Raw genomic sequence first — 23128 nt, 5'->3', positions numbered from 1 at the left:
TTATGGCCATGGCTCCCACAAGGGGGGTTGACAGGGCTGTAGCCTGGGGGCCTGGGATTAGGAGGGGCCCAGCGTGGCAGGTCAATCAGTTAACTGATATAAACACACACCACAAATTTGCTCTAATAGTAAAAAAAATCGCCTATTGAACGAGTAGAATTTTATTTTATATTACTTTTAGTGTGTTTTTCTTAGTAATAAAAATGACCATTTATCCAACATGGCGGTTACATGACACTTCGCTATCACGAAAGGGGGTCGCGATAAGTGCTCCATAATATGATGTTGAATGCCGACAATTCCAACGGATTTATTAAAAAATACCAAACATCGCAAAAAATACACGGAATACCTTTATTTTACACGAAACCCTGGAGTTACGCGGAATATCATTAGGAAAGCACTAAGAACATTACACTGCCCTTAACCTTAGCGATAGGTTAGGGGGCCCGCTTCAGGATGTGGGGGACATGATTATGACCGTAGCATAGGCGGTGCCTACTTAGATATAATAACATCATAATTGCATACATAATTATAAAATATGCTATTTTCTAGCAGTTTTTAAAGAATGACCTCTTAATTTCTCTACAAGTTTATTTACTAATCTACGAGTAGGCCTGCAAAAGGTGGCAGTAACTACGAAAAATAAGTATTTTTATATATTGCAACGCTACAACAGAAGACTACACCCAAATACAGTAATGTACCTAGTAGTAGCAGTGAAACAATCATAGAAACACATAAGCTTGAGAAAATCACAAATAGGTATGTAGGTACTGTGACATTAGCGAGACTCGAACACGCAACCCTGATATGGTGCCATGAGGACCACGAGGATTGCTGAGGTATACCGTTTACCGATGTGGTATCCCTCAGAGTTAACGGATTTTACACTAGTATACGACAGTTTACAGTGTGGTTCTAATCATATTTGAAACAATATCAGGATACTGCGTTCTTCTATCTGAAAGTAGAAACGTCGAGAGGAAATGGAGAGAGCGGTCAAAGATGAAGTTGGTTTCGGTAGAGATTTTATTCACCGTAAAATTACTTGTCACCAAGAATCTCGACAGCTTTGTATGACAATATAGAAGATAAATAAGTAGAGATATTACTTATCTATATGTAGAAATAAAATTGCATGGTTGATAAATTAATAGACTCACTCACTTTAGTAAAATAAAAATAACGGACAGAATAAGAAAATGACTATTACCGACAATAGAGTGGTAGAGTATCTTCAACACAAAATTTCAATATTCATTTAATTCAATGAATTGAACGAGTCCACGAAATCTAAAACGAGATTTGCGGTATTAGGTAGGTATATTGTATATTGATTTTATATAATTCCTACTTTCGAGATCGCTGTATGCAAAACTGCAACAGACACTCATGCATCCAGCTGCATAGAGCATCTAATAAACCAACACCGATGCAACTTCGCGAATAGATGCTAAGTACAGTGCGGCCAATCAAAGTTGACCTAAGTCGTTAAAATCAACTCGCTGCTAATTTTAAACGCACGCAACTAATAAATTTTAGGTACCTATCTATCTACTCAGAGGAAAGCAAGAATAAGGAAAAGACGTCAGAAAGATGCAAACACTTGGGTACTGCATGTTGATGTTTGCATACAACAAATTAATGTTACTATTTATTATTATTGTTTTGATATTACACAGTGTGATAACTTAGTATTAAATAATGTAAAAGTTCATACATATTATAATATTAAGTTGATAAAGTCAATTAGGTATAACCAACATGAATGAATGATTGAATAACAATTTGCTGGATGTGGTTGTGAAGCTATTTCTACAGTACCAAGTACCTATAGTGCTTACCAGTATTTTTTCGTATTACTTTGTTTTTTTTGACCATGTTTGATCCTAGTAAGATCATATGGGCCTCCATAGAGTGCAGGTTTGTATTAACAGATTTTTGTTTTTACGAGAAATGGATGTTACCCACTTGCCCAACCTACTAGGTCCATACTTTGACTCAAACACAAATTGAAAAACAATATGTGTATTTGCCAGACCCAGGATTCGAATCTGGGTCCCACGACGTTATAGGCCGACGCTTTAGCCGCTCAGCCATCGTGAGTTCGTCTTACTTAGATATCGTTAATTGTTATCTATTATTTCCTGTTCGTTTGGTTTGGTACCTAAGTACGCACCTAGAATTTAATTGTAGATAATAAAACCAATAGAAATGCAAACATTGGCGTCACGTGGGGGTAAGCAAGTCATATGTTGCATAGGGACGGCACATAACCAAGGGCGGCGAATGAAGGAACGAATACAAATATTACAACTTTTGAGAGCAGTATGAGCTTTCCATGAAACAGACGATGCGGTCACTTCACGTAGTGTCTGTAGTCCATATTCTGTTACATTTGTCATTTTACAAACCTACTTTTAAATCATTACCTAATTAGCTGGCAACACTATAATAGTGTTAACTTTATTTTTTTTAATGTATAAAATTGGGCAATGACAACTTCGATTGATCAAACAATACATAACATCATCAGTCATCACATAAATTGAATTGGCTCTGAAGGTGATGGCATGGTACTTTTAGAAAACAATTTAGTTGTGTGTGTGTGTGTGTGTGTGTGTGAAAATGTTTATGTTGGTTCAAATGTTATTATGTTCAGTTTACCCTGGCGCAGGGTGGAGGTAGGCTATGAAGATCCAATATGAATAGTGCGAACTAAACTTTCTTAGTCATACATACTATTTGTTTACATTGAACCAAGAATACAAATCGCGGATGGTAGTGGTTAGTTTTTAAAAATCAATTAAACCCGTATCAATTAAGTACAGTGGCGGGGGACTTGAGGGACCGAGGCACTGACTGGTGTTGAGGACCCCCACAATAAAAACAATAAATTCCTACTACATGTATCACTTTCCTAGGTTTTAAAAGAACTTGTGCCAATTATCAAGAAAATATGAACACAATTTTTGAGTGGTATGAAATTAATATTGATTTCTAGTATCCTCAATCGATTGATGCTGTTTATTATTGTACAGGAATAGCCAAAAAACACGTCATAAATTCTGACGTAATTATGTAAGCAATTAAAATAAATAAATGTAAAAAATGCCATGTAACATTTTTTATCAAATAATAATTAAAATAATGGGTGTCTCTAAAAATTGCCGAAAGCAGATTGGCAATTTCAAAGTATCTTTATTGGAACAATAAAGTCAACAAACCATAAACATTTTAACAAAATAAATATCCGACACTATGGATAGGTTTAGGTTTAGTGGATAATAAATATGGTATTTTTGATCGACGATATTATTATGTTTTCGGTGGGTTACCGAACCTATTGACAGAATTACTAACTAATGTCACCTTCAGGGCATTTTAGAGTCATTGTATTCTAAACTTTTTTGCCACTATATAATATTATGACTGGTTTAAAAATGTAATAAAAATAACTTTGACACAAAAAAATAGATAAACGCAGTTAGATACCTGTGAGCTACCTGAAATAATTTAAGAATACTATTTATTGTTGGGTAGAAATTTGTTAAAAAAAAAAAAAAAAAAATCATCTTATTTTGTTATGTATGTAGATACTATTATGAATTTAAGTGTGATATACGTGCATATCTGACCATCCACTAAATGACTAAATTATTGTAAAACCAAATATTATTATTATATTGAGCTGTTGTCCATCAGTGACATCTATACGATATTTGACAAATGTTTTATTTAAATGAGAAGCTTCAAAAATATTTACATATTTTCATATTTATATATCATTCGACTAAGAAATGATAAAAATAAATAGACAAAATACTATCGTACTACAAGAATGTCATACAATTGTATAAAAAACCAGCAATTGGATACGTGAAATTCATGTTGGTTTGTGAAACTGCTATCAATCTATTATTTACTTATTGCACCATTTTTTAGGAAACACTTGAAATGCTATATTCTATGAAATACAGATGGCAGTACTCCAGGAAACTCAAATCATATAATAATTTTATTATTATGGTGACAGAGAAAAAAATCGATTTTACAGTTAAATGTAATTTTAAAAATATAGCAATGGTCAGAGTGCTGGGTTTTAGTCGTATATTAACGTTTGCAATGTTTTTTGTAACAAATTAAAAAAATAAAAATATACAAAACGTATCGTAATTTATTGTATCACACTGCGACATCTACTTTTTAATAGTCTTACTTTTAAAAATCATTTTTTTATTAATACACAGATGGCAAAATGTAATCGAAATTCCTTTAAAATAATATCTGAAAAATAATGAAAAATTCAATTTTATGTTTTGATTAAATTAAAATGAGCTTTGACTGACCTTTTCCTCCACCATTTTCGTGGCCTTGCCCCTTCGGTGAATTTTTGATATCTCCAATTCTCTGCATAACAGCCGCACTTTCATATCCCATACTTGAACCATAATCGTTAGAAAGTGGTTCTTGTTTAATACCATTAGATGTCGCTGCTAATTTTTCAGCGAGTAAAGGATTCGCAGATGCAATGTTATTATATTTTCCTTGGCCATTTTGACAACTAATGGGGGGATATTGAAATGAATTTCTTAAAATGGCTGACGCTGTGCTTTGCAGATTTTGCAGCCTCTGACAATTCAACTGGTTGTTTTGCATTTGTATCATTTGTTGGTTGTTTGAGAGTAGCATCATGGTGGTTTGTTGGTTATCCATTTCCGACTGTGGGACATTATTGTTTTCTTCTTGCTGCAAGAAAAAAAACACATTTTTAATTTCTGTTACTTTTTTCATGTTTTCCTGTCACAAGGTATATGTAAAATCAAAAAATAAATATTCCGTAAAGAATCTCTATGCTAATTATAAAAAAAAATATTGCAATAAATTTATTATATAAAGCCTACTTTTCTCAATTTTTATTTTCGTTATATAGTTTCGAATTCTGTTAAAAACAATATGACGTAATTATTACGGTAACTATTCTGCCATCTGTATTTTACAGAATATAGCATTACCAAAATTTTTTTTTTAAGACAAAGTCTTTACCTACCTAAATACCAAACCAGAAAAATACGAAGCGCAATTTGAGACAATTTTTTGATAATTTCCAATTTCAACTGTTTTTATTATAGTAACCTTGAAAAACCTATTCTGCACATGTGTGTTACTATGAAGTTCTCAAAACAAAAATATTTTAACAATGCCAATTATTATAATGATCTTTTATAGATATACACATATCTTTTTTGAACGAATTTGTAAAATAGAAAATAAATTACCTTAATTTCAATGTCCGCACAGTTGACAGATCCATTTGCGCCCATGCCAGATGCAAGATCCGTAAAAAAGTTGTCAAGGAAGGCCGTTTCACCGAGTTGTTTCAAGATATCATCGGTATCACTGGCCAGAACCTCTTCACCAGCTGCGGAGGAGGGCGGTGTCTGTGACTGGTGACAGCCGTTTCCGTTGCTGCCGTTCCCTCCGCCCAAGCCATTCACCAGGCTGGTGATATCTGCAGAGGTGAGCTCGCCCATCGCGGCCTGCTGCTGCATATGATGGTGCAGCGCCGCTTGTTGGCTGCCTGTCACGGCATCCTGAAACACAATAATTAGATATTTTATATATTATTATTATACACTGAGAATTTCTTAGCAATGGAAGAGGTGTTACAAAACAATTATTCTTTTTAAAAAATCATAAATAAAAACGATAAAATCGCAAATGCTAAAAAAATATACCTAATTGGTTAAATATATTATGTTATACCTGTAGGCATGATGATAGGTCAACCATTCTTCCATCATTTTCTGGACACCAAAGCAGATCGTCATCCAGAAATGGCATCGCCAGCGCACCCGCAGGCCCCAGGACATGTGTTCCCGCCACAATAGAGTCGGTAACAAACTGTCTATGTCGGTAAAACAATTAGCACGGTTAAAAAAACTACCGCACACTTTATTACAAAGGTTTTTGTTATTTAATTATACTAAGAATTACCAGTTATAAATTTTTTTTAAATTTCACTGTTCACTCGTAATCAATAATTAATTTTATAAAATATGGTAACACTATAGCATCACTTGATTTTGGAACTTATTAAAATAAAAATCATAACCGATCACAATTTTTTTTGTATAATATATTATTTTGTTTTATGTAATAATTAATAATTATCTTTAGGTAAACATTACTTTTAATATTCACTAAAATCGCGGTACAAAAATGTAAAACTTATTTAAGTAGGTATATAAATTCAATAAATCAGTTACGAATATCGTAATTGGCATCAGCGGACGGATGTTTGAAGCAATAAATTTTGTTTGTTTAGTCGGTTTGTTTCTTTGCTAATTTTTTTTGTTTTAATTTTTATAAGTATAGGCAAACTTTGTGTATAATTTGTTTAGGTTATAAATGAACACATTCTGATGTTACGTTATTTGCGTTTTGAGTATAATAATAATTTGAACACTTAGTCGTTGGGCTTTAATTTGTCTCGTGTGTGGAACTATCGTTTTCCTTCTTCCTACGTTATCTCACGCCATACATCCAGTGCTTTTTCAAAAGCGACCTGAAATAATAATAAAAAATACAAATTAATAAAATAACATGGATAAGGGTAGAATGTAATGAATAGAATTTTATATAATATCAAGAGATTTAAAAAAATATTTCAATTTATTCAATTTTTTTTTTTTTTTTTAACATTGTGGACATTACAAATTATAAGTTTAAGACGTTCACAACATGACATTTAGAAACAAAGATATATAAGTATAACAGTATTACATAAAAAAAGAGATATATCAGTAGATGAATTAGATAGGTACAAGGAAGTACACCGGATGAGTTAAGCAGACCCTATTTTAAGAATTTATAAAACAACATCCACCTAAACTCATTCTCACGTAGGTGGAATATATCAACACCCGAAGCAATTTCGTTGAACATAGTTATGACTCTCCCAATTGGCATTACCAGTGGCAGGTTGGTTCTGCACCTTGGGAGAATAAACAACTGATGGTCTCTATTTCTAAGATAGTTCTAAGATAGTTCTAAGATAGTTAGTTGGTTAGTTGGAAAATAATTTATGTAATTACATAAAATATTAATAATATTGGCCAATCAGCTTCATATTGGACATAATACTGTCCAAAATTTACAAAACTAAGCTAATGCGGAGAAGATGAGTAAATATGTGTAGCTAGCCGGTAATGTTGAGAAAATGTGGCATCTGATAAGGGAATATAATACCACAGTGGGAATTTCTACCGTTGGCATAATTCCACATACTATACTGAAGAAACAGGTGGCGGAACAGAGGGTTGCTCACTTCATAGGAGGAATTCAAAGAGTCGTCCTGCATACATGTAAGAATTCTCGCGGATTCATGACGCAATGCTTACTTGGCAACAGCCCGTAATCATTGTGAGAAATGCCGTAATTGTGAGGAAGAAGAAGATGCTGATAATTAATAAAATAAATAATAATTTTTATTATGAAAAATGTGATATTATATTTTGTTTTTACTAGTCATACATAGATGTCACTAATACGCACAAAATATAATGTTAAAGCACATTTTCTAAAACGGATGAAATCTATAAGTTTAGCTATTCGCCGCTAGATGGTACTAACAAAACATCGAATAATAATTATTTATTTCTGTTGTAGATACTTTTTTTTTAATATATAAGTATTATTTAATTTTAAATATTTTGAAATTAAAGATAAAAATATTAAACATTATAGTTTACTCAGTTTACTGCGACACCAAGTATCACAACCTCGCTAATAATTTATAATATTTTTATGTACCTACTACTTTATCAACGTCACTGACCTACACAACACATTATTGCCGAAAGGAGGTAAATTATTTTAATATTAAATTTAAAAAATACTACATATTATTATTTTGTATTTTCTTCAATGCCACAAGCGCCTAGAACCAATCTACCACGTACATAATAATATATACGTACTGATTATTTCAATTTACCGTATTCTTAAAAACAACCTAAAATCAATGAAAACAACACGGAAGTAATTTAGTTTTCATGGCTATATCTAACGAAGTTTCAAAAACCAGTCGACGAATCAAAGACATACAATATATTATTATATTTACAAGTTACTCAAATAAATAAATTTGTGATCGATTATGTTGCTATATTCTGTTTGTCAGTTTACTAAAGTTAGTTAGTTTATTTACTATACAATAATATTATAATGTTATTAAATTAGTTTACTTGTAAAGTGTACATACGTTATTTATTCGTCATACATTATTACTATATATTCGTCATTATCTATTAGTTAGTTACTATAAATAGGAATTTTGCTACATACTTCCAGAGAGGTTTCTCAACATATTTATACGGAAAATGGTTCTTACTGTTGTTAGCCATTCGCTAAGCTTAAGGCTATACCTCAGTTGAGGCACGGTCTAAAAAGATCGTTACTAGGCGATGCGCGGATTGCGGGTCGCGGGTGCAAATGACGCATGCCAAACGAAATATAATTTGTCATATAAATCCAACATGCGTCCATTTAATGTTCTGTTTATTATTCCATTAGTAACAATAATAATATATTCATTGACATGTTTTCTTTTTCAAGTAAATGGGTAACGTTTTTAGTCATCTTTACACGATTTAAGAATTAATACCTCCGTCGCTATCACGAAACGAATTGACGTGTTCCCAGCTCGACGTTCTCTCTCCGAATGCTTGCGAGCCCAAAATTTTGTCGCGCCTATAGTTGAAAATTATTTGCCGTTTCACTGATGTATCGTCTTAAGCGTTTCGCTGATTTTCAGTGCTTCCATAAAGCATACGAGGCCTAAAGCAGTGACTTTCCGTGGGGGTAAGCAGGTCATCCATTGCATAAGACGGCACATAATAAAAGGCGGGGAATGTGTGAATGAATACAAATATTACAATTTTTGAGAGCAGTGACGGTTTTCTATGAAGCAGACGATTAGAAAGTATCTAAATATTGGTTTAAAAATAAACGAAGCATAAAATATCCTGACAACACCTGTCAGCCTCCAAACCTGTCAGCACTACAGAATTCCGTGCACCTAAAACCACCACGTTTCAAATTTCGTGGAAATGCTATAATTCTCAGTAGACGGTTTGTAGGTATATAAAATTAAGATTTTTTGGTGTTAATACCTTTCATTAATTGAAACAAGTAATTCTCGATTTTTTTAAATTCTATGATTCTACCGTACTTTACGGTTCCATGTTTCAATTAAATGATTTTATTTTAATCAAAATATTTGTTTTCTTTTCAATTTGGGCCCAATCGGTCCAATCGGACTAAGTCTGCTTATGTATAATACCTACGGATAAAGGTAGGTATTAAAGTAAAAAATATAATACACTTAATAGGAAATAATATGTAATTACAAAATAACACTCTGTTATAATATATTATCTACTATCAAATTCTGTTCATGATAAAAATAATTAATTATTGTTTTGACATATTTATGATAAACCATCAGAAGGTTGATAATATTATTTATTATATTCGGTATTAAGTAAATACGCAGGAATAGGGCTAAGTATTAGGATTTAGGTACGATTCAGTGAATAGGAAATGACTGATCTATTTTCATGACACATACAATAAAATTTCGGTAGATTTTTCCAATATTTAATCATGAAAATTACTACAATTTCGGCTGTACGATTTAACTAATAATAACACATAGCCTACTCGTAAGTATTTTTAGTAGCACAACGTGGCATGAAAAGGTGCATTACGAGCATAACGCGCAAAGATTACAAAAGAAACCAATGAATAAGTAAATGGACGCGATGTGATAGAGGTCGCTAAACATATGAAATGGCAATGGGATGGACACGTCGCTCGGCGAGTAGACAACCTCTGGACAAATGCCGACATACAGTGGTACCCGAGGGGCACTAAACGACCATAGGGACGGGACGCCCTAAAACCCGCTGGATAGATGAACTCATAAAGTTCGGTGAATGTACTTGGCAGCAATTAACTAGGGGTCGAGAAGAGTGGAGAGAGCTATGGGAAGGTCTTCATCCAGTAGTGGATCGACCCCGGCTGATGATGATAATGGTATATAATAATATAGCCACATCATGACCGAGGCACGCACACAGGGAGAGGGAGAGGGCCCGGACCCCCTCCCAGAAACGTACAAAATATCCGTCATACGTAAATACGTCAAATCATTTCTCCCATAAAAATGACATCTCATGATCATGACAGTAGTATTTGTTTACAGTTGTCTATGCAGCGGTTTTTCATGAGACAGATGAAGCCGTCACTTCGTAGAAAGTAGGTACCAAAAACTTGTGATCCTGGCAACATCACTATTGTTATATTTTTCACACCTAGAGACAGTTTTCGCACAAGCGTTTTTTGCGAGGGGTTTATCAACCTGACAGTGGCTCAAACCTCGGCGTACCTAAAACCATTATCATTGCGTCTTTGGTTAAGTCCCCAACCGAAGAAAATACTACAAATAAGTTCTCACACTGGAAACATGTCGCAGGTACGTACGCCATTTCCTATTAAATATGATTCTATGGAATTTCTTACTTACTCAATTTTAGGTACAGATCAAACATGTTAACCAAAAAAAAAATCTCTACCAACAGGTGGCAAGGTATAATTATTAGTTAAATCTCATTACCAGTAGTCGTGTAAGTACAAAACGATAACAAATTTCAATAGGGTTATTCGATTTTATGACACACTTATTGAAGAAATTTTTGCTGAATTATAAAGAGAAGAGCAGCAGAAAGCTGCTTTCTACATCGAATGGCATTATTAACTAAAAACCTTGACATTTTGAGTTGTTTCCTTAGTGAAATGGGGATCGGCAAGTTTTCTCTCACAACAGATAGATTAAGTATATCATACATAGGTGCTTCATTATTATTGTGTAGATCGTTTTTTGTTATACCTGGCTATGTCTCTGTGAATGTCGAACCTCCTGGGCCAGCTCATGAGGACCCGTCTTTCCTCAGCCAGCTTTGGGCGGTTAAAACACCTGAAAACAAAGAAAAATCACTAAATTAGGAACAAAAAAATTATCGTCCACGAGAATTTCATAGCAGGGATTCTAAAGAAGTATACATTAATAAATTAATATTGACAACTTTACTCTCACTTCATCAATTGTATGTAATTATTATTATACAGTGGTCAGTTTAGGGAGTGGATGCCCGACGCACTGACTGATGTTGAGACCCTCATGATAAAAAATACAATGAACACTACAAATCACATACAGTAATCAAAATGAATTATTAATTAGTTATGTTATGGACCCGTTTGGTGTTAGTTGAAGGGATTTTGTTGTACTTTGGGCAATATTGTATACCTACTCAATTTGCGAGAAATATCTAAGCATCTTTTGACGATTTTGGTATAATACAGTAATAATTACATGAGTGGGTTGAACTGTTTCGAAGCACCCTTTTAAATCTTCTGATGAATCTATTGCGCTGTGTGTGTCAAAGAAAATCGCCCTGACAAAATATGCCTAGCACATTTTTACAGTGACTAGGTATATTATTTTGATTCGATAACACTTTTCGAGAGCTTTTCACAATATTGTGTTTGATGTATTTATTTATCACTGTGAAATAAATAAAATCATTAAAATACGTTTACCTACTAAGTAATCAGACAAAGACCAGACGCATTAGTGGATAGCCAAAAGAACGAAAAATAATGACGTGTTAGCTAGCTAATAATTCGAGACAGACTCCCCTCATAATTAATTATAGGTATTGCTTGGGACTTTAACGGTTAGATGTTATTGTATCTAGCTCTATAAAGAGAATAGCCTCTGCAACTAGAGTTGGATATTTTCCGAGAAAATCTCAATCTAGAGATTCGGGATTTCCAGAAAAAAAATACTCGAGAATTCTCGAGATATCGAGAAGATTTTAAAAAACCTGTAAAAATCACAAAAACAGTGTAAAAACCGACGAATTACAAAAAAATATATTTTTTTTTATTTAAGTAAGAAGACAAACAAAATAGAAGTAGGAAAACAAATAGAATAGAATTTCAAAAAACACAGACTGTCAATGGCTGCGTCTGATAATCGCGTATGCTTTTCAGACAGAAAATTCACTGATGTTGAAAAATTGCCTTAATTTTGAATCGACGTCGGCTTAATTGTGTTAAATGCCCCGATCAATCGTTGAACGTTTGTATTTTCTGTCCACGTTTTTCATATAGAAAAATCGTTTTTTCATTCATATTTGATAATAAAGAAATTCCGAATCCCGAGAAAAGATTCTCAAGATCCAAGATTTCCCGAAATGTTAAAAATTTCAATTCGGGATGGAGAATCTCGAAAATTTCTCGAGAATTCTCGTCGGGAAATTCCCGAAACCCAACTCTATCTGCAACTGAAGATGAAGAAAGGATAATACATACACAGCGACAGCCCAAAAACCAAATACAATAAACTCTCATCGGAGACCTGCGTTGCATTCTACAGAAGTTCACCATATAGCACACAAACAGAACTAAACTCTGGAAAGTTCGTAGTAGGTATTTTACCAAGTCAATGATTGGAACGGCCGAGGAAAAGCTTACAACAGATGAAGTGACTAAATAAAAGTGCCACAATTTATTGTTCCTGTCACTATCTCTGTGTATTGCTGAATTTTCATTATTCTGAAGTGTCAATCTATCCACTAAGACTAAAATAATGCTAGAAAAGGTAAATCGTTATCGCTGTGGCATTCAAACAAATCAAATGGTTACCATAGCAAGGTTATGTTCAGACGTTAACGAGGATTGCTGCTAACACATTATCCCGTGGTACTGGTACCATATAATATAATATAATATTAAAAATAACAAAGAAATCAATTATTAAAAACGATAAACACCTACCAAATCATATCATCATCATCATCATCATCAGCCGGGGTCAATCCACTGCTGGATGAAGGCCTCCCCAAGCTTTCTCCAACTCTCTCGGTCCTGTGTCGTTCGCTGCCACGTATTTCCGCCGAACTTTACCAGTTCGTCAATCCAGCGACTTTTAGGGCGACCCTGTGGCCGTTTCGTACCCCTTGGGTACCATTGGATGACGGCATTTGTCCAGCGGCCGTCCTTTCGGCGAGCAATGTGCCCCGCCCATCTCCATTTCAGCTGTTTGGCAACGTCTATTACATCGCGTACTCTTGTCTGCTTCCTAACCCATTCGTTTCTCTTACGGTCCTTTCGCGTGATGCCCAACATGCACCTCTCCATGCCTCGCTGTGTGACTCTTAGCCTTTGGACATCTCTCATGTTGAGGGTCCACGTCTCGCAGCCATACGTGAGCACGGGTAGCACACATTGGTTGAACACCCTACGCTTAAGACATAATGGTAGGTCACTCTTGAAGATACTATTCAGACGTCCGAAAGCACTCCATCCCAGCTTTGTTCTTCGAGCAATTTCATCGTGCATGCTTCCGTCTATGGACACCTGCTGTCCGAGATAGACGTAGCTGCTGACTTGCTCGAGTTGGGTTCCAGAAATACAGATAACCGCAGGGTCCGAAAAACAGTTCCTCATTACTTTTGTCTTTGAGACATTTATCTTTAGACCGACCGTTTGACTGACATCCGCGAGTTCTTGCATTCTGCCTTGGAGGTCTTTCGGGTCTTGTGAGAGTATAACAATATCATCTGCAAAGCGCAGGTGACTGAGGTGCTCTCCATTAATTGGAACACCTTTTTCCTCCCAATCAAGTTTCCTAAATAAGTCCTCAAGAGTAGCGGTGAATAGTTTAGGTGAAATGGTATCACCTTGCCGGACACCTTTGTTAATGGGGAATTTACACGACCGTTTGTGGAGTTTCACGCATGCTGTGGCATCACTGTATATACTGTTCAATATGTTTATGTAGCGTCTGGAAATTCCTTGGTTGCTAAGGGCGTCTATAATTGAGAATTTTTTGATGGAATCAAACGCCTTTTCATAGTCTATAAAACCAAGATATAATGGCAGTTTGTATTCCTGGTAGCGCTCTATGATTTCCCTGACGACCTGTATATGATCCATAGTACTGTAGCCTCTTCTGAATCCGGCTTGCTCTCTTGGTTGGTTCTCGTCTAGAACTGTTTCGAGACGGTTTGAGAGTATTTTCGTGAAAACCTTATACAGAATTGGCAGTAGACTAATTGGTCGATAGTTTTTCAGATCTTCAGTGTCTCCTTTCTTATGGAGAATAATAATGGAGGCATTTTTCCATGACTCTGGGATGTTCTCTTCGTGCAGACAAGACGTGAACAGACGAAGCTTCACAAATAAACGAGGTGAATACAAACGGGTGAATTTATATAAGTCATTTACATTTTATTTGGTCCTGGGAACACTTGCGACAAACGGAACTTTATGACAGGTAACTAAATAACCAGATCTGAATGAATGTCAAGTTAAAGTAATAGATACAAATATACAAATAATTGTGAGTGTGTACCAGTATTAGAAAAGCCAACTAGTGACGGTGTCACATTCTGAACTAGTTGTGGGCGAAAAATGTTGATAACAGGTTATACTCATTCAAATGCAACAAATAGAAATGATGCCGAGTGCATTAAATGCAGATCTATGTTAATTCATCTAAGATCACTGGATACCTTGCAGGTGAAATTTGAATGAAAGTGTGTAAAGCACTTTGATAGATAAACGGACCTCGTATCGTCATATTGCCATGCCGGTTGTCTATATCGCTACAAAAATATAATTGAAATTCTAAATTTATGTGCTATATTAAAAATATACCTAATGCCTCAATATAAAATTCTTACATAACTTATACCATATTACTTACTATACATAGATCGACTGAAACGCGGTAGCTTTACCATGCCATTGGCACGGTTGTAAGACGGTTCGTCACTTTTAAATTACTGAAAAGTGAGTAGCAGAACGTTTTCGGCATTCTTAATTTTTGAAATAGGCCAAAAATTGACAGGAAACTATTTGGTAGTTATGTATTTCTGTAGAGAAATACTATTTCGGTTATTCGGCTTAATATGCGATTATTCTTTTGATATTTCTAATATTATATAATAATTATAATAATTATATAGTTATGCCTATCTACCTTAGTGTTACATAATTGAACTTTTATCTTATACAATTATTACAATAGTAATAGTTTCGAATGCACGGAAGAAGATTGACAATTTACTGAAGACTACATAATATTATATATTTACGGCGTATAGTATACAATGTATATATACCAGGGGTAGTCAACCTTTTTATAACTACCGCCCACTTTTGTATCTCTGTTAGTAGTCAAATTTTTTAACCAGCCACCGGTTCCACAGTCATGTTGATTTATAAAGTAGGGAAGTAACTTTACTTTATAAAATTTATAAAGCAGAGTTACAGCAAGATAAAGCATATAATAATAGTTACTTACCAAATACTTAATGTCAGACTTTAGCTAAGTTTGGCAGAATAAATCTTTATAAAACAACTTACTATAGTTACATCTATCTTTTTATTTATACTTTGCATACATAGAAGCATGAAATCTGATGAAATTACATTTAATCAATTAATTTATTAATGAGATCCCTGTGGCTGATGCTGCTAAACTAAATACTGGATATCTGGCTCAATTTTTCTGAGGAACAAATGAAGGTCTCATCTTGCAATAGTAATAAGTAATAGTAATATACAAATAGTATATTTTCTGAAATTTAAATTGTCACGGAGAATTTTATGAAAACATAATGAAAATGTTTTTAAAACCCCTACCGCCCACCATGAAAGCTAGAACGCCCACTAGTGAGCGGTAGGGACCAGGTTGACTACCCCTGGTATACACGGACGAAATATATTCTGACAGTTTTATTTCCCAAATTAAAATAAAGTACCTATACATGTTACCAGCCTTTTGAGGAAACGCGTACAAATCGTACAATATAATGATTTGATTGATTGACATCACGACATCGTGTTGCCACAATAGAAAATAGTAATATGTACATAAATAAACCTTTACAACTATTAAATTAATTAATTATATTATGAATATAATTAGACGCTAATTAGCAATCACCTAAACGTCTATTATACACTTACTCGTCACATTCTTTTTATAAATAATTATACAATACATCACAAATAGAGTAATTAGGTATATTTATAATATTATAAACATCGTACGACTTGTTACCAGATACTGAGATACGAGGTAGGTACATGCAGCTATATTATTTCACTTTCACTAAACGTCCGAGAAGCATTTTGCTTCATTTCTAACTAACTTCACTCTTTACCAGATTTATTCACCTGCATTTTGTTTACTGCTATTATTCTGGGAGACAAACGTGTTTTATTGACCGTTTGATAATTAAATGGATAAGGGAGACGAATTTACATGTCGATATTTTTAAAGTTTTGCGTATCATAGATATTAAAAGATATTAGACATAATAATGATGGACTAACACTCAAACACAATTTATTTTATATAGGTCGTCGCTATTTATTGTATTACTAAAGCGATCTGTAGTTACGTGAAGATTGTATATTAAGTTTGTATCACTAAATGTTTTAGTAACTGAAAGTGTCCGAACACAGTACAATGGTAAATGGCGTGTCAATATGAACAGAGTATAATATAAAGTAAAAATAAATTTATTTATTTGTAATGGCTATATTATAAAAAATGGACTGAAAAAATAACGAGATAAAAGGAACACGGAGAACTAACAAAAATAAAATATATTAGTATCTAATACAAAACAAAGCTAATCCAAAATTGACGAACATTCTATATGATGATAGCTTCATGTCAGCGATAAGACATATTCATTTTTGTGTAAATAAATAATAAAATTGGCCTTTGTGGTAACCATATCGGATAGGCCCAATATCTGATTGAACCGACTTGACTATCTCTTCCATTTCCGTTCACATTTCAGGACATTCCCATAGGATGTTGGGCAGTCAAAAATTTACTGCTGTTGTGGTCAGGATTCAGTGTAGTTATCTCCAATCGCCATTAAACATTAGGGAAAAACAAACTGTCTGTGCCTGTCCTTGTTTGATGCAACCCACATCGACACTGCATTCAGCGTCATAATACGTATTGTCTGCTACTTAAAAGATAGCTTTTTTCCCACATTGTTCGCGGGAGCGTCGCTTGTAGTCAAGGGTAAGATTGATTCGCTGGAGTGATCAGGGGAAGAACGCCACTGGCTTATCTATCAATGGCCCTCAGAGCTACAGAATGCAGAAGTGAATGGCAGACTGTTTTTTCTAATAACTTTCCACCAAAAATTTACAGAATTAAAGTATAATACATGCTTACTATACGATAATACGAGGGTGGGTCAATAATTCCTTAGAAAAAAACATTAAAACAGTTTTTATTTTTGTATTTTTTTTTTATTTCTCAACATAATTTCCTTGGAGCTCAATACACTTGGTTAGACGTTTCTCAATTATTTTTAAACCGTCAGAAAAATAAGTTTTCGGAAGGTCCTCAAAATAAACATTTGTCCGATCGATGACTTCTTCATTTGAAAAAAACGTTGTCCACTTAGCCATTTTTTTAAGTTTGGGAAAAGGAAAAAGTCACTGGGGGCTAAATCTGGCGAATACGGTGGGTGGTCGACCAATTCGAACTTCAATTCTTCAATTTTAGCCATTGATCGTAAACATGTGTGAACACGGGCATTGTCCTGATGAAAGAGGATTTTTTTCCTTTTTAAATGAGGCCGTTTTTCTTCAATTTTGTTTTTTAGCTGGTCCAATAAAGATGCATAATAATTCCCTGTTATTGTTTTTCCTTTTTACAAATAGTCAACGAAAATAGTTCCACGTGCATCCCAAAATACAGTAGCCATAACCTTACCAGCTGATTTTATGGTTTTCGCCTTCTTTGGACATGGTTCGCCTTTCGCAATCCACTGCTTTGACTGTTTTTTCGTCTCGGGAGTATAGTGGTGTATCCATGTTTCATCTACAGTCACAAAGCGACGAAAAAATTCATCCGGATTGCGTTGCATGAGCGACAACAGGGCTTTTGAGGCCACCACCTTATTGCGTTTATTGTCGACTGTGAGCAAACGCGGCACCCATCTTGCAGAAATGTTTTTCATGCCCAATTTGTCATGTAAACTAGAAATGACGCTACCTTTTGAGATCCCTGTAACCTCAATTATCTCACTCAACTTTAATCTTCGGTCACTTAACACCATATCGTGGATTTTATTGATCATTTCTGGTGTAGTCACCTCTACAGGACGTCCTGAGCGTGGTTCATCCTTTGTTGATGTACGACCACGTTTAAATTCATTTAACCAGTTATAAATAGTTGCAAGTGAAGGAGCAGATATGCCGTGAACTAAATCCAACTCATTTTTTATTTCCTTTGCTGTTAACCCTTTTATATTAAAATGTTTAATAACAGCTCTAAACTCAATTTTCCATTTTTCCATTTTCCACAAGCAAATTTTTTTTTAAATGTACGAGAAACACACAACAACCCGACCAATCTGATTGAAACTTCGCAGCATACTGAATCGGTAGTGCCGCTGCATGAAAACAAACCGCTTACAGTACTAGTCGCGCCACCTGTCGGCTTTTCTAAGGACTTATTGACCCACCCTCGTATTACAATAAATTTAGATAGAATTTAATGTTGAATAAGACAATGATGACGCTGTAATGCGACTGCGAACAAAATCGAAAGTGAAAATAACTCTGAAATAATAATTGGCGTTGGCTTAACCACGGAATGAAATTATTACGCGAAAAAGAAATGCATTAATAATGGCGGCGAATAGCGCGAGGCTATATTATAATGTAATAATAACTAATAACTACGACAGACTACGAATGTCTAGTAATAAGAAAATAACAGTGGTATTATTATCATAATAAGTGTGATGTGGTCACGTTATTAGCATTACGCAAAGTTGCGTAAGTGGATGTGTAATTATTATTTTTTGTCAGTAGTGATATCGTAGACCAAGCGTAGCGGTGACATCGTCGCGTAGAGCCTATGGGGTCTACGCGGAGAATATCTTGACTGTAGTTACAGGAGGCCAATTTTTGAACGAACCACTACGAATTCCTTTGCGCGGCCTACTTCGGTTAAAGTACGTGAAATTTTATATTTTGTCAACCGGCACTTAAGACCGCAGTAAGGATTGAGCTACATATGCTTTGACGGTATAGGCGCTCGCGTTCGCCGGTTTGACAGATGATGGTAAACGTCAGATTTTTTAATGTTGGAACGTAATATTGTAGAAAGGCTGTTTATCAATTGTTTTTTATCTGTTACATAACTATTACCGTTGAAAGTGATTTTGTGTTTAAATTCTCATTTAAGTATTTATTGTGATTTCATAATACATAAACAAACATACATGTTTTATCTATAGTACCTATACCCACAAGGGAGGGGATAGGCCTCTAGCCTGGAGATCCGAGTTTAGGGAGGTCTGGCGTGGTGGGTCGAACAGTTAAGTGAGATAAACACACACCACAAATTTGCTCTTATAGTAAAAAAAAAAGTTGCCTACGGGGTATTTCTCTTGATGAATATTAACATTTTAAAACATGTAGCTATGCAATACGATTTGACGTCATATTGTTATTGGTTTAATTAAATGATAATTTACGTTTAAAATTTTATTGTAAACTTAATTATTTTAGTCTGTGTGATAATGTGACTAATAAAAATGGCTATTTATCCAATATGTCGAAGGGTCGCATGTTACTTGGCAACCACAAAAGGGTGTCGGGATCAGTGATTCACAATATGATGCCAAGACGTGCCTACTACTCAATAATTGGATTTAATTAGTGGATTTATTTAAAAATACAAAACACCGCTAAAAACACATGGAATACCCTTAATTTTACCTCACGGAAACCTGGGTTTCGCGAAATGCCATTCGGGTAACACTGCTATAGAACCAGAGCGTTGGAGCGGAGCTCGGAGCAGGAGCATGGAACAGTAGAGCAATGGGGTTTTACCCGGAGTACTGAATATTTGTAGTGCTCCACTGCACCGGATGTTTTTTTTATTTTTAAATTTTCGTCCTAAAATCAAATGAAAATATTATATTTTTTGCAACACTGGAATTATTTGAAATACGCCAACACTGCCGAGTGCAAAATAACCTCACTTTTTTGACAGATGACGCAGATAATGAAAGACGATTTACTGCCGGAAATTTTGTTAAATATAATTAATAATAAAAAGTACGAATAATAAACATTATTTCAAAACTACTTATTTTTTTTATTTTTAACATTTCTATATATATAACACATTTTAAAACTTTTTACCCGGAGCGGAGCGGACTTTTTTTGAGTTGCTCCGCTCCGGGACCTAATACTTGCTCAAGTTCCGCTCCGTGTAGAACATGACAGTGCTTTTAACCTTAGCGATTGGCTCAGGGGCTCGCTTCAGAATGTGGGGACCATGCCTACATTCATCCAACAATAGTTTATCGTATTCAATGCTGCCACTTGTTAAATTAAAACTCCTTATGTCAAACATAAGACAGTAGCATAAATTTACTTAGTAATTTCATCAAATTCACCATTTCCATTGATGAAACACATTGAGCGTTTTGTAGGATAGTAAATAAACTACCACTTGCAGACTGCCTACACCCGAAAAAGCGAGATTTTGATCAGAGAGTTTTTTTTATACTTACCTAATTACAGTAACATAATTTCGGTAAAGAACACATTGATGGTTTTACAAAAATATGCAATATAAATAAAGACATTAAAAATAATATTGACAATACTGTCACATCGGACGTTTTAACATCTCAAAAACCGAAAATTGACATGTTTTTTTAATAATCTTGCACTTTTCTTGAACATGTTCGATATTTTTAATTTATAGATTTTATGCCCTCAACAAAGAAACTTTCTATAATCGTTTTATGAAACTGAAGACAATGTATAAAATACTATATTAATATACATATCTACGATATTCCAGGTCTATAAAATTCCGATAGAATGGTTCGCGCCTCTACCAGCTCGGTGCAGAGGCGAACGAGCCGTACCCTAACTCAAAAAGGCTGAGTTCTGAATCGTACTATCACGGCAGAATATTATACACTGTTTACACGTGCATGGATTTACTGCTGACGGAACGTATTATCGGCCATAACAAGAAAATGCACGTGTAAATACGTATTATTGGAAGATTGCTTGCATGGATCAAAAAAGTTTAGTAGCTTCTTAATTTTCACGCAATAATTGGTACTTGCATGGCGGATGCGCATGCACAGTAGAACGATAGTAGTGGACCTGCCGGAAGAAATACGAACCTGTTCGAACCTATCAAATAACACCATACAATGATAACATCGCGTCTCGCTTACGCTTTAAGAATGAGATTGGAGAGACAGTCAGCACTTTTACAATATGTAAACAGTTATTATCGCGATAGTTTAAATTTAATTACACACTATTGGTGCAAGTCAATCCATGCACTTGTGCAGGCGCTATTAGGCGATATAAATAAAAATAATTTCAAGTTATACACATTTATATTTTTATAACAATCGATGCCTTTTAAAATAAATATAAAAAATATTAAAACGATGAATTAGTCAAAAATCTAAACGACGAAAAATTGAAAACTTAATAAACTAAATTTTAGTAATAAATATGACCATAAAATATAATGTAATAATAAGATGTAACCCTGCAACGAATTCAAATTTTATTACATTTTTTTACTTTTTAATGTTATCAGATACATATTAATTGCTTCGTATTTTTCCGCTAGGTTCTCTGCTGACGTGCCTCTCCCCCTTAAATTACAGTTGTGTTTTGGTTCGTTTCTTACAAAGTATGTCGTAGCCTTTATGAGTAAGCAAATTCTAGTTGGTTCTAATACACTAACGATCCACTTCCAGTTATCCCTGTATTCAGAGGATTGCCGACACCAATCAAGATAGTGTAACATTCTTGATTTGATCGCCCTACCGTGCGAGGGTTTTTCGTCAATCTTTTAACATTTATGTAGACTATTAATTGTTATGTCGAAAACAATGAATGCCCTAGCGTCAAGACAGACTGTTTATTTATTATTGTAAATAAATTCATAGGTATATAAAGACGAAGCAAGTAAATTATCAAAAAAGATTCCGCGTAGCACAGAATTGCTACACTAAAATAACCTTTAGAATGACATTATGATTATTGGAAATAAAGGATTTATTTATGTATTTAGAGAAAAGAATTATGACAATTAATATCAATGCAAGATACCTACCTACATAGTAAAATACAGCGTATAGAATTATTATAAAAAGTAAATTAATTATCTTATTGACGTTCTAAAGATAGATTTATATCCCGAAACAGCCGTCAATATAAAAATAACTAAAATATTTTAGAATTAACAAAAAAAAAAAAAACATTTTTATACTTCAATAACACGGAATTGATAAAAATACTTAATTGTCAAAGACAACAAATATAAAACGATGTACACAGAGAGAGTAAACTCTTAATGTGAAATTAAATCAATAAACAATACATTCACAAATATTAAGTAATTCAAGTCAAAAAGGTACATCAAACTTTACGGTGCCATCAAATTGGTTAACCGCACAATATACAGCATTACGAAGTATCACATCCATTATGTTGGGTAGCATGAAAACCGCGGAGTTATTAGTGATATTGATGTGAACCCAGATAGAAAAATAAGAAACTGTTTAAAAGAAAAATCAGTCTTTTGGTGGACAAGAATAATTGTATTGACAGAACATCCAGAAGAAAACGTGTCAAAATAAATTATAATAATGATAATAAAAGTATGAAATGTGGCGATTAAATTTAATAGTCTGCATAATATGTTTATTGTAATAAATAATGATTTAAAAAACGTAGATCACTTGTCTGAAATGTGGTTACGTGGAGCAACTTGCACTATCGGCAAAGTGCAATGGCTTCGAATAAATTCAGCATGCACGATTTTGTTGTTAGAAGTTAGAAAGTACTTGGAAGAAAGTTCGCCGGTGCACCGTGGAGAGACGCAGCCACTGGAGCGCGGTGCTTTTTATACGGGTGGGGTAAAACAATCGTTATTTTTAAT

General features: G+C 34.2%; 1 protein-coding gene and 1 long non-coding RNA gene across 2 annotated transcripts in view; both read right to left on the bottom strand.

The window, feature by feature from the left end:
* The window catches only part of LOC147071817 (uncharacterized), a 101353-nt gene extending 95165 nt beyond the window's left edge, over positions 1-6188 (bottom strand). Inside the window, exons 1-3 of the mRNA XM_085946649.1 lie at positions 5773-6188; positions 5286-5600; positions 4356-4755 (exon numbers count right to left, since the gene is read on the bottom strand). Of these exons, the coding sequence (XP_085802775.1) occupies positions 4356-4755; positions 5286-5600; positions 5773-5850 (793 nt within the window). The 5' untranslated portion in view covers positions 5851-6188. The remainder of the gene's footprint in view (positions 1-4355; positions 4756-5285; positions 5601-5772) is intronic.
* Positions 6189-6374: 186 nt separating this feature from the next.
* LOC147071815 (uncharacterized) overlaps positions 6375-23128 on the bottom strand; it is a 208466-nt gene continuing 191712 nt past the window's right edge. Inside the window, exons 3-4 of the long non-coding RNA XR_015070594.1 lie at positions 10961-11047; positions 6375-6574 (exon numbers count right to left, since the gene is read on the bottom strand). This is a non-coding gene — a long non-coding RNA (uncharacterized LOC147071815). The remainder of the gene's footprint in view (positions 6575-10960; positions 11048-23128) is intronic.

Source organism: Rhyacophila brunnea, unplaced genomic scaffold (genome assembly GCF_057557595.1).
Source record: "Rhyacophila brunnea isolate RB1 unplaced genomic scaffold, BYU_Rbru_1.0 scaffold_2, whole genome shotgun sequence".
NCBI classification, from domain to species: domain Eukaryota; kingdom Metazoa; phylum Arthropoda; class Insecta; order Trichoptera; family Rhyacophilidae; genus Rhyacophila; species Rhyacophila brunnea.
The sequence above is the reverse complement of the archived record's forward strand: the minus strand, read 5'-3'. Positions and strand labels throughout refer to the sequence as shown.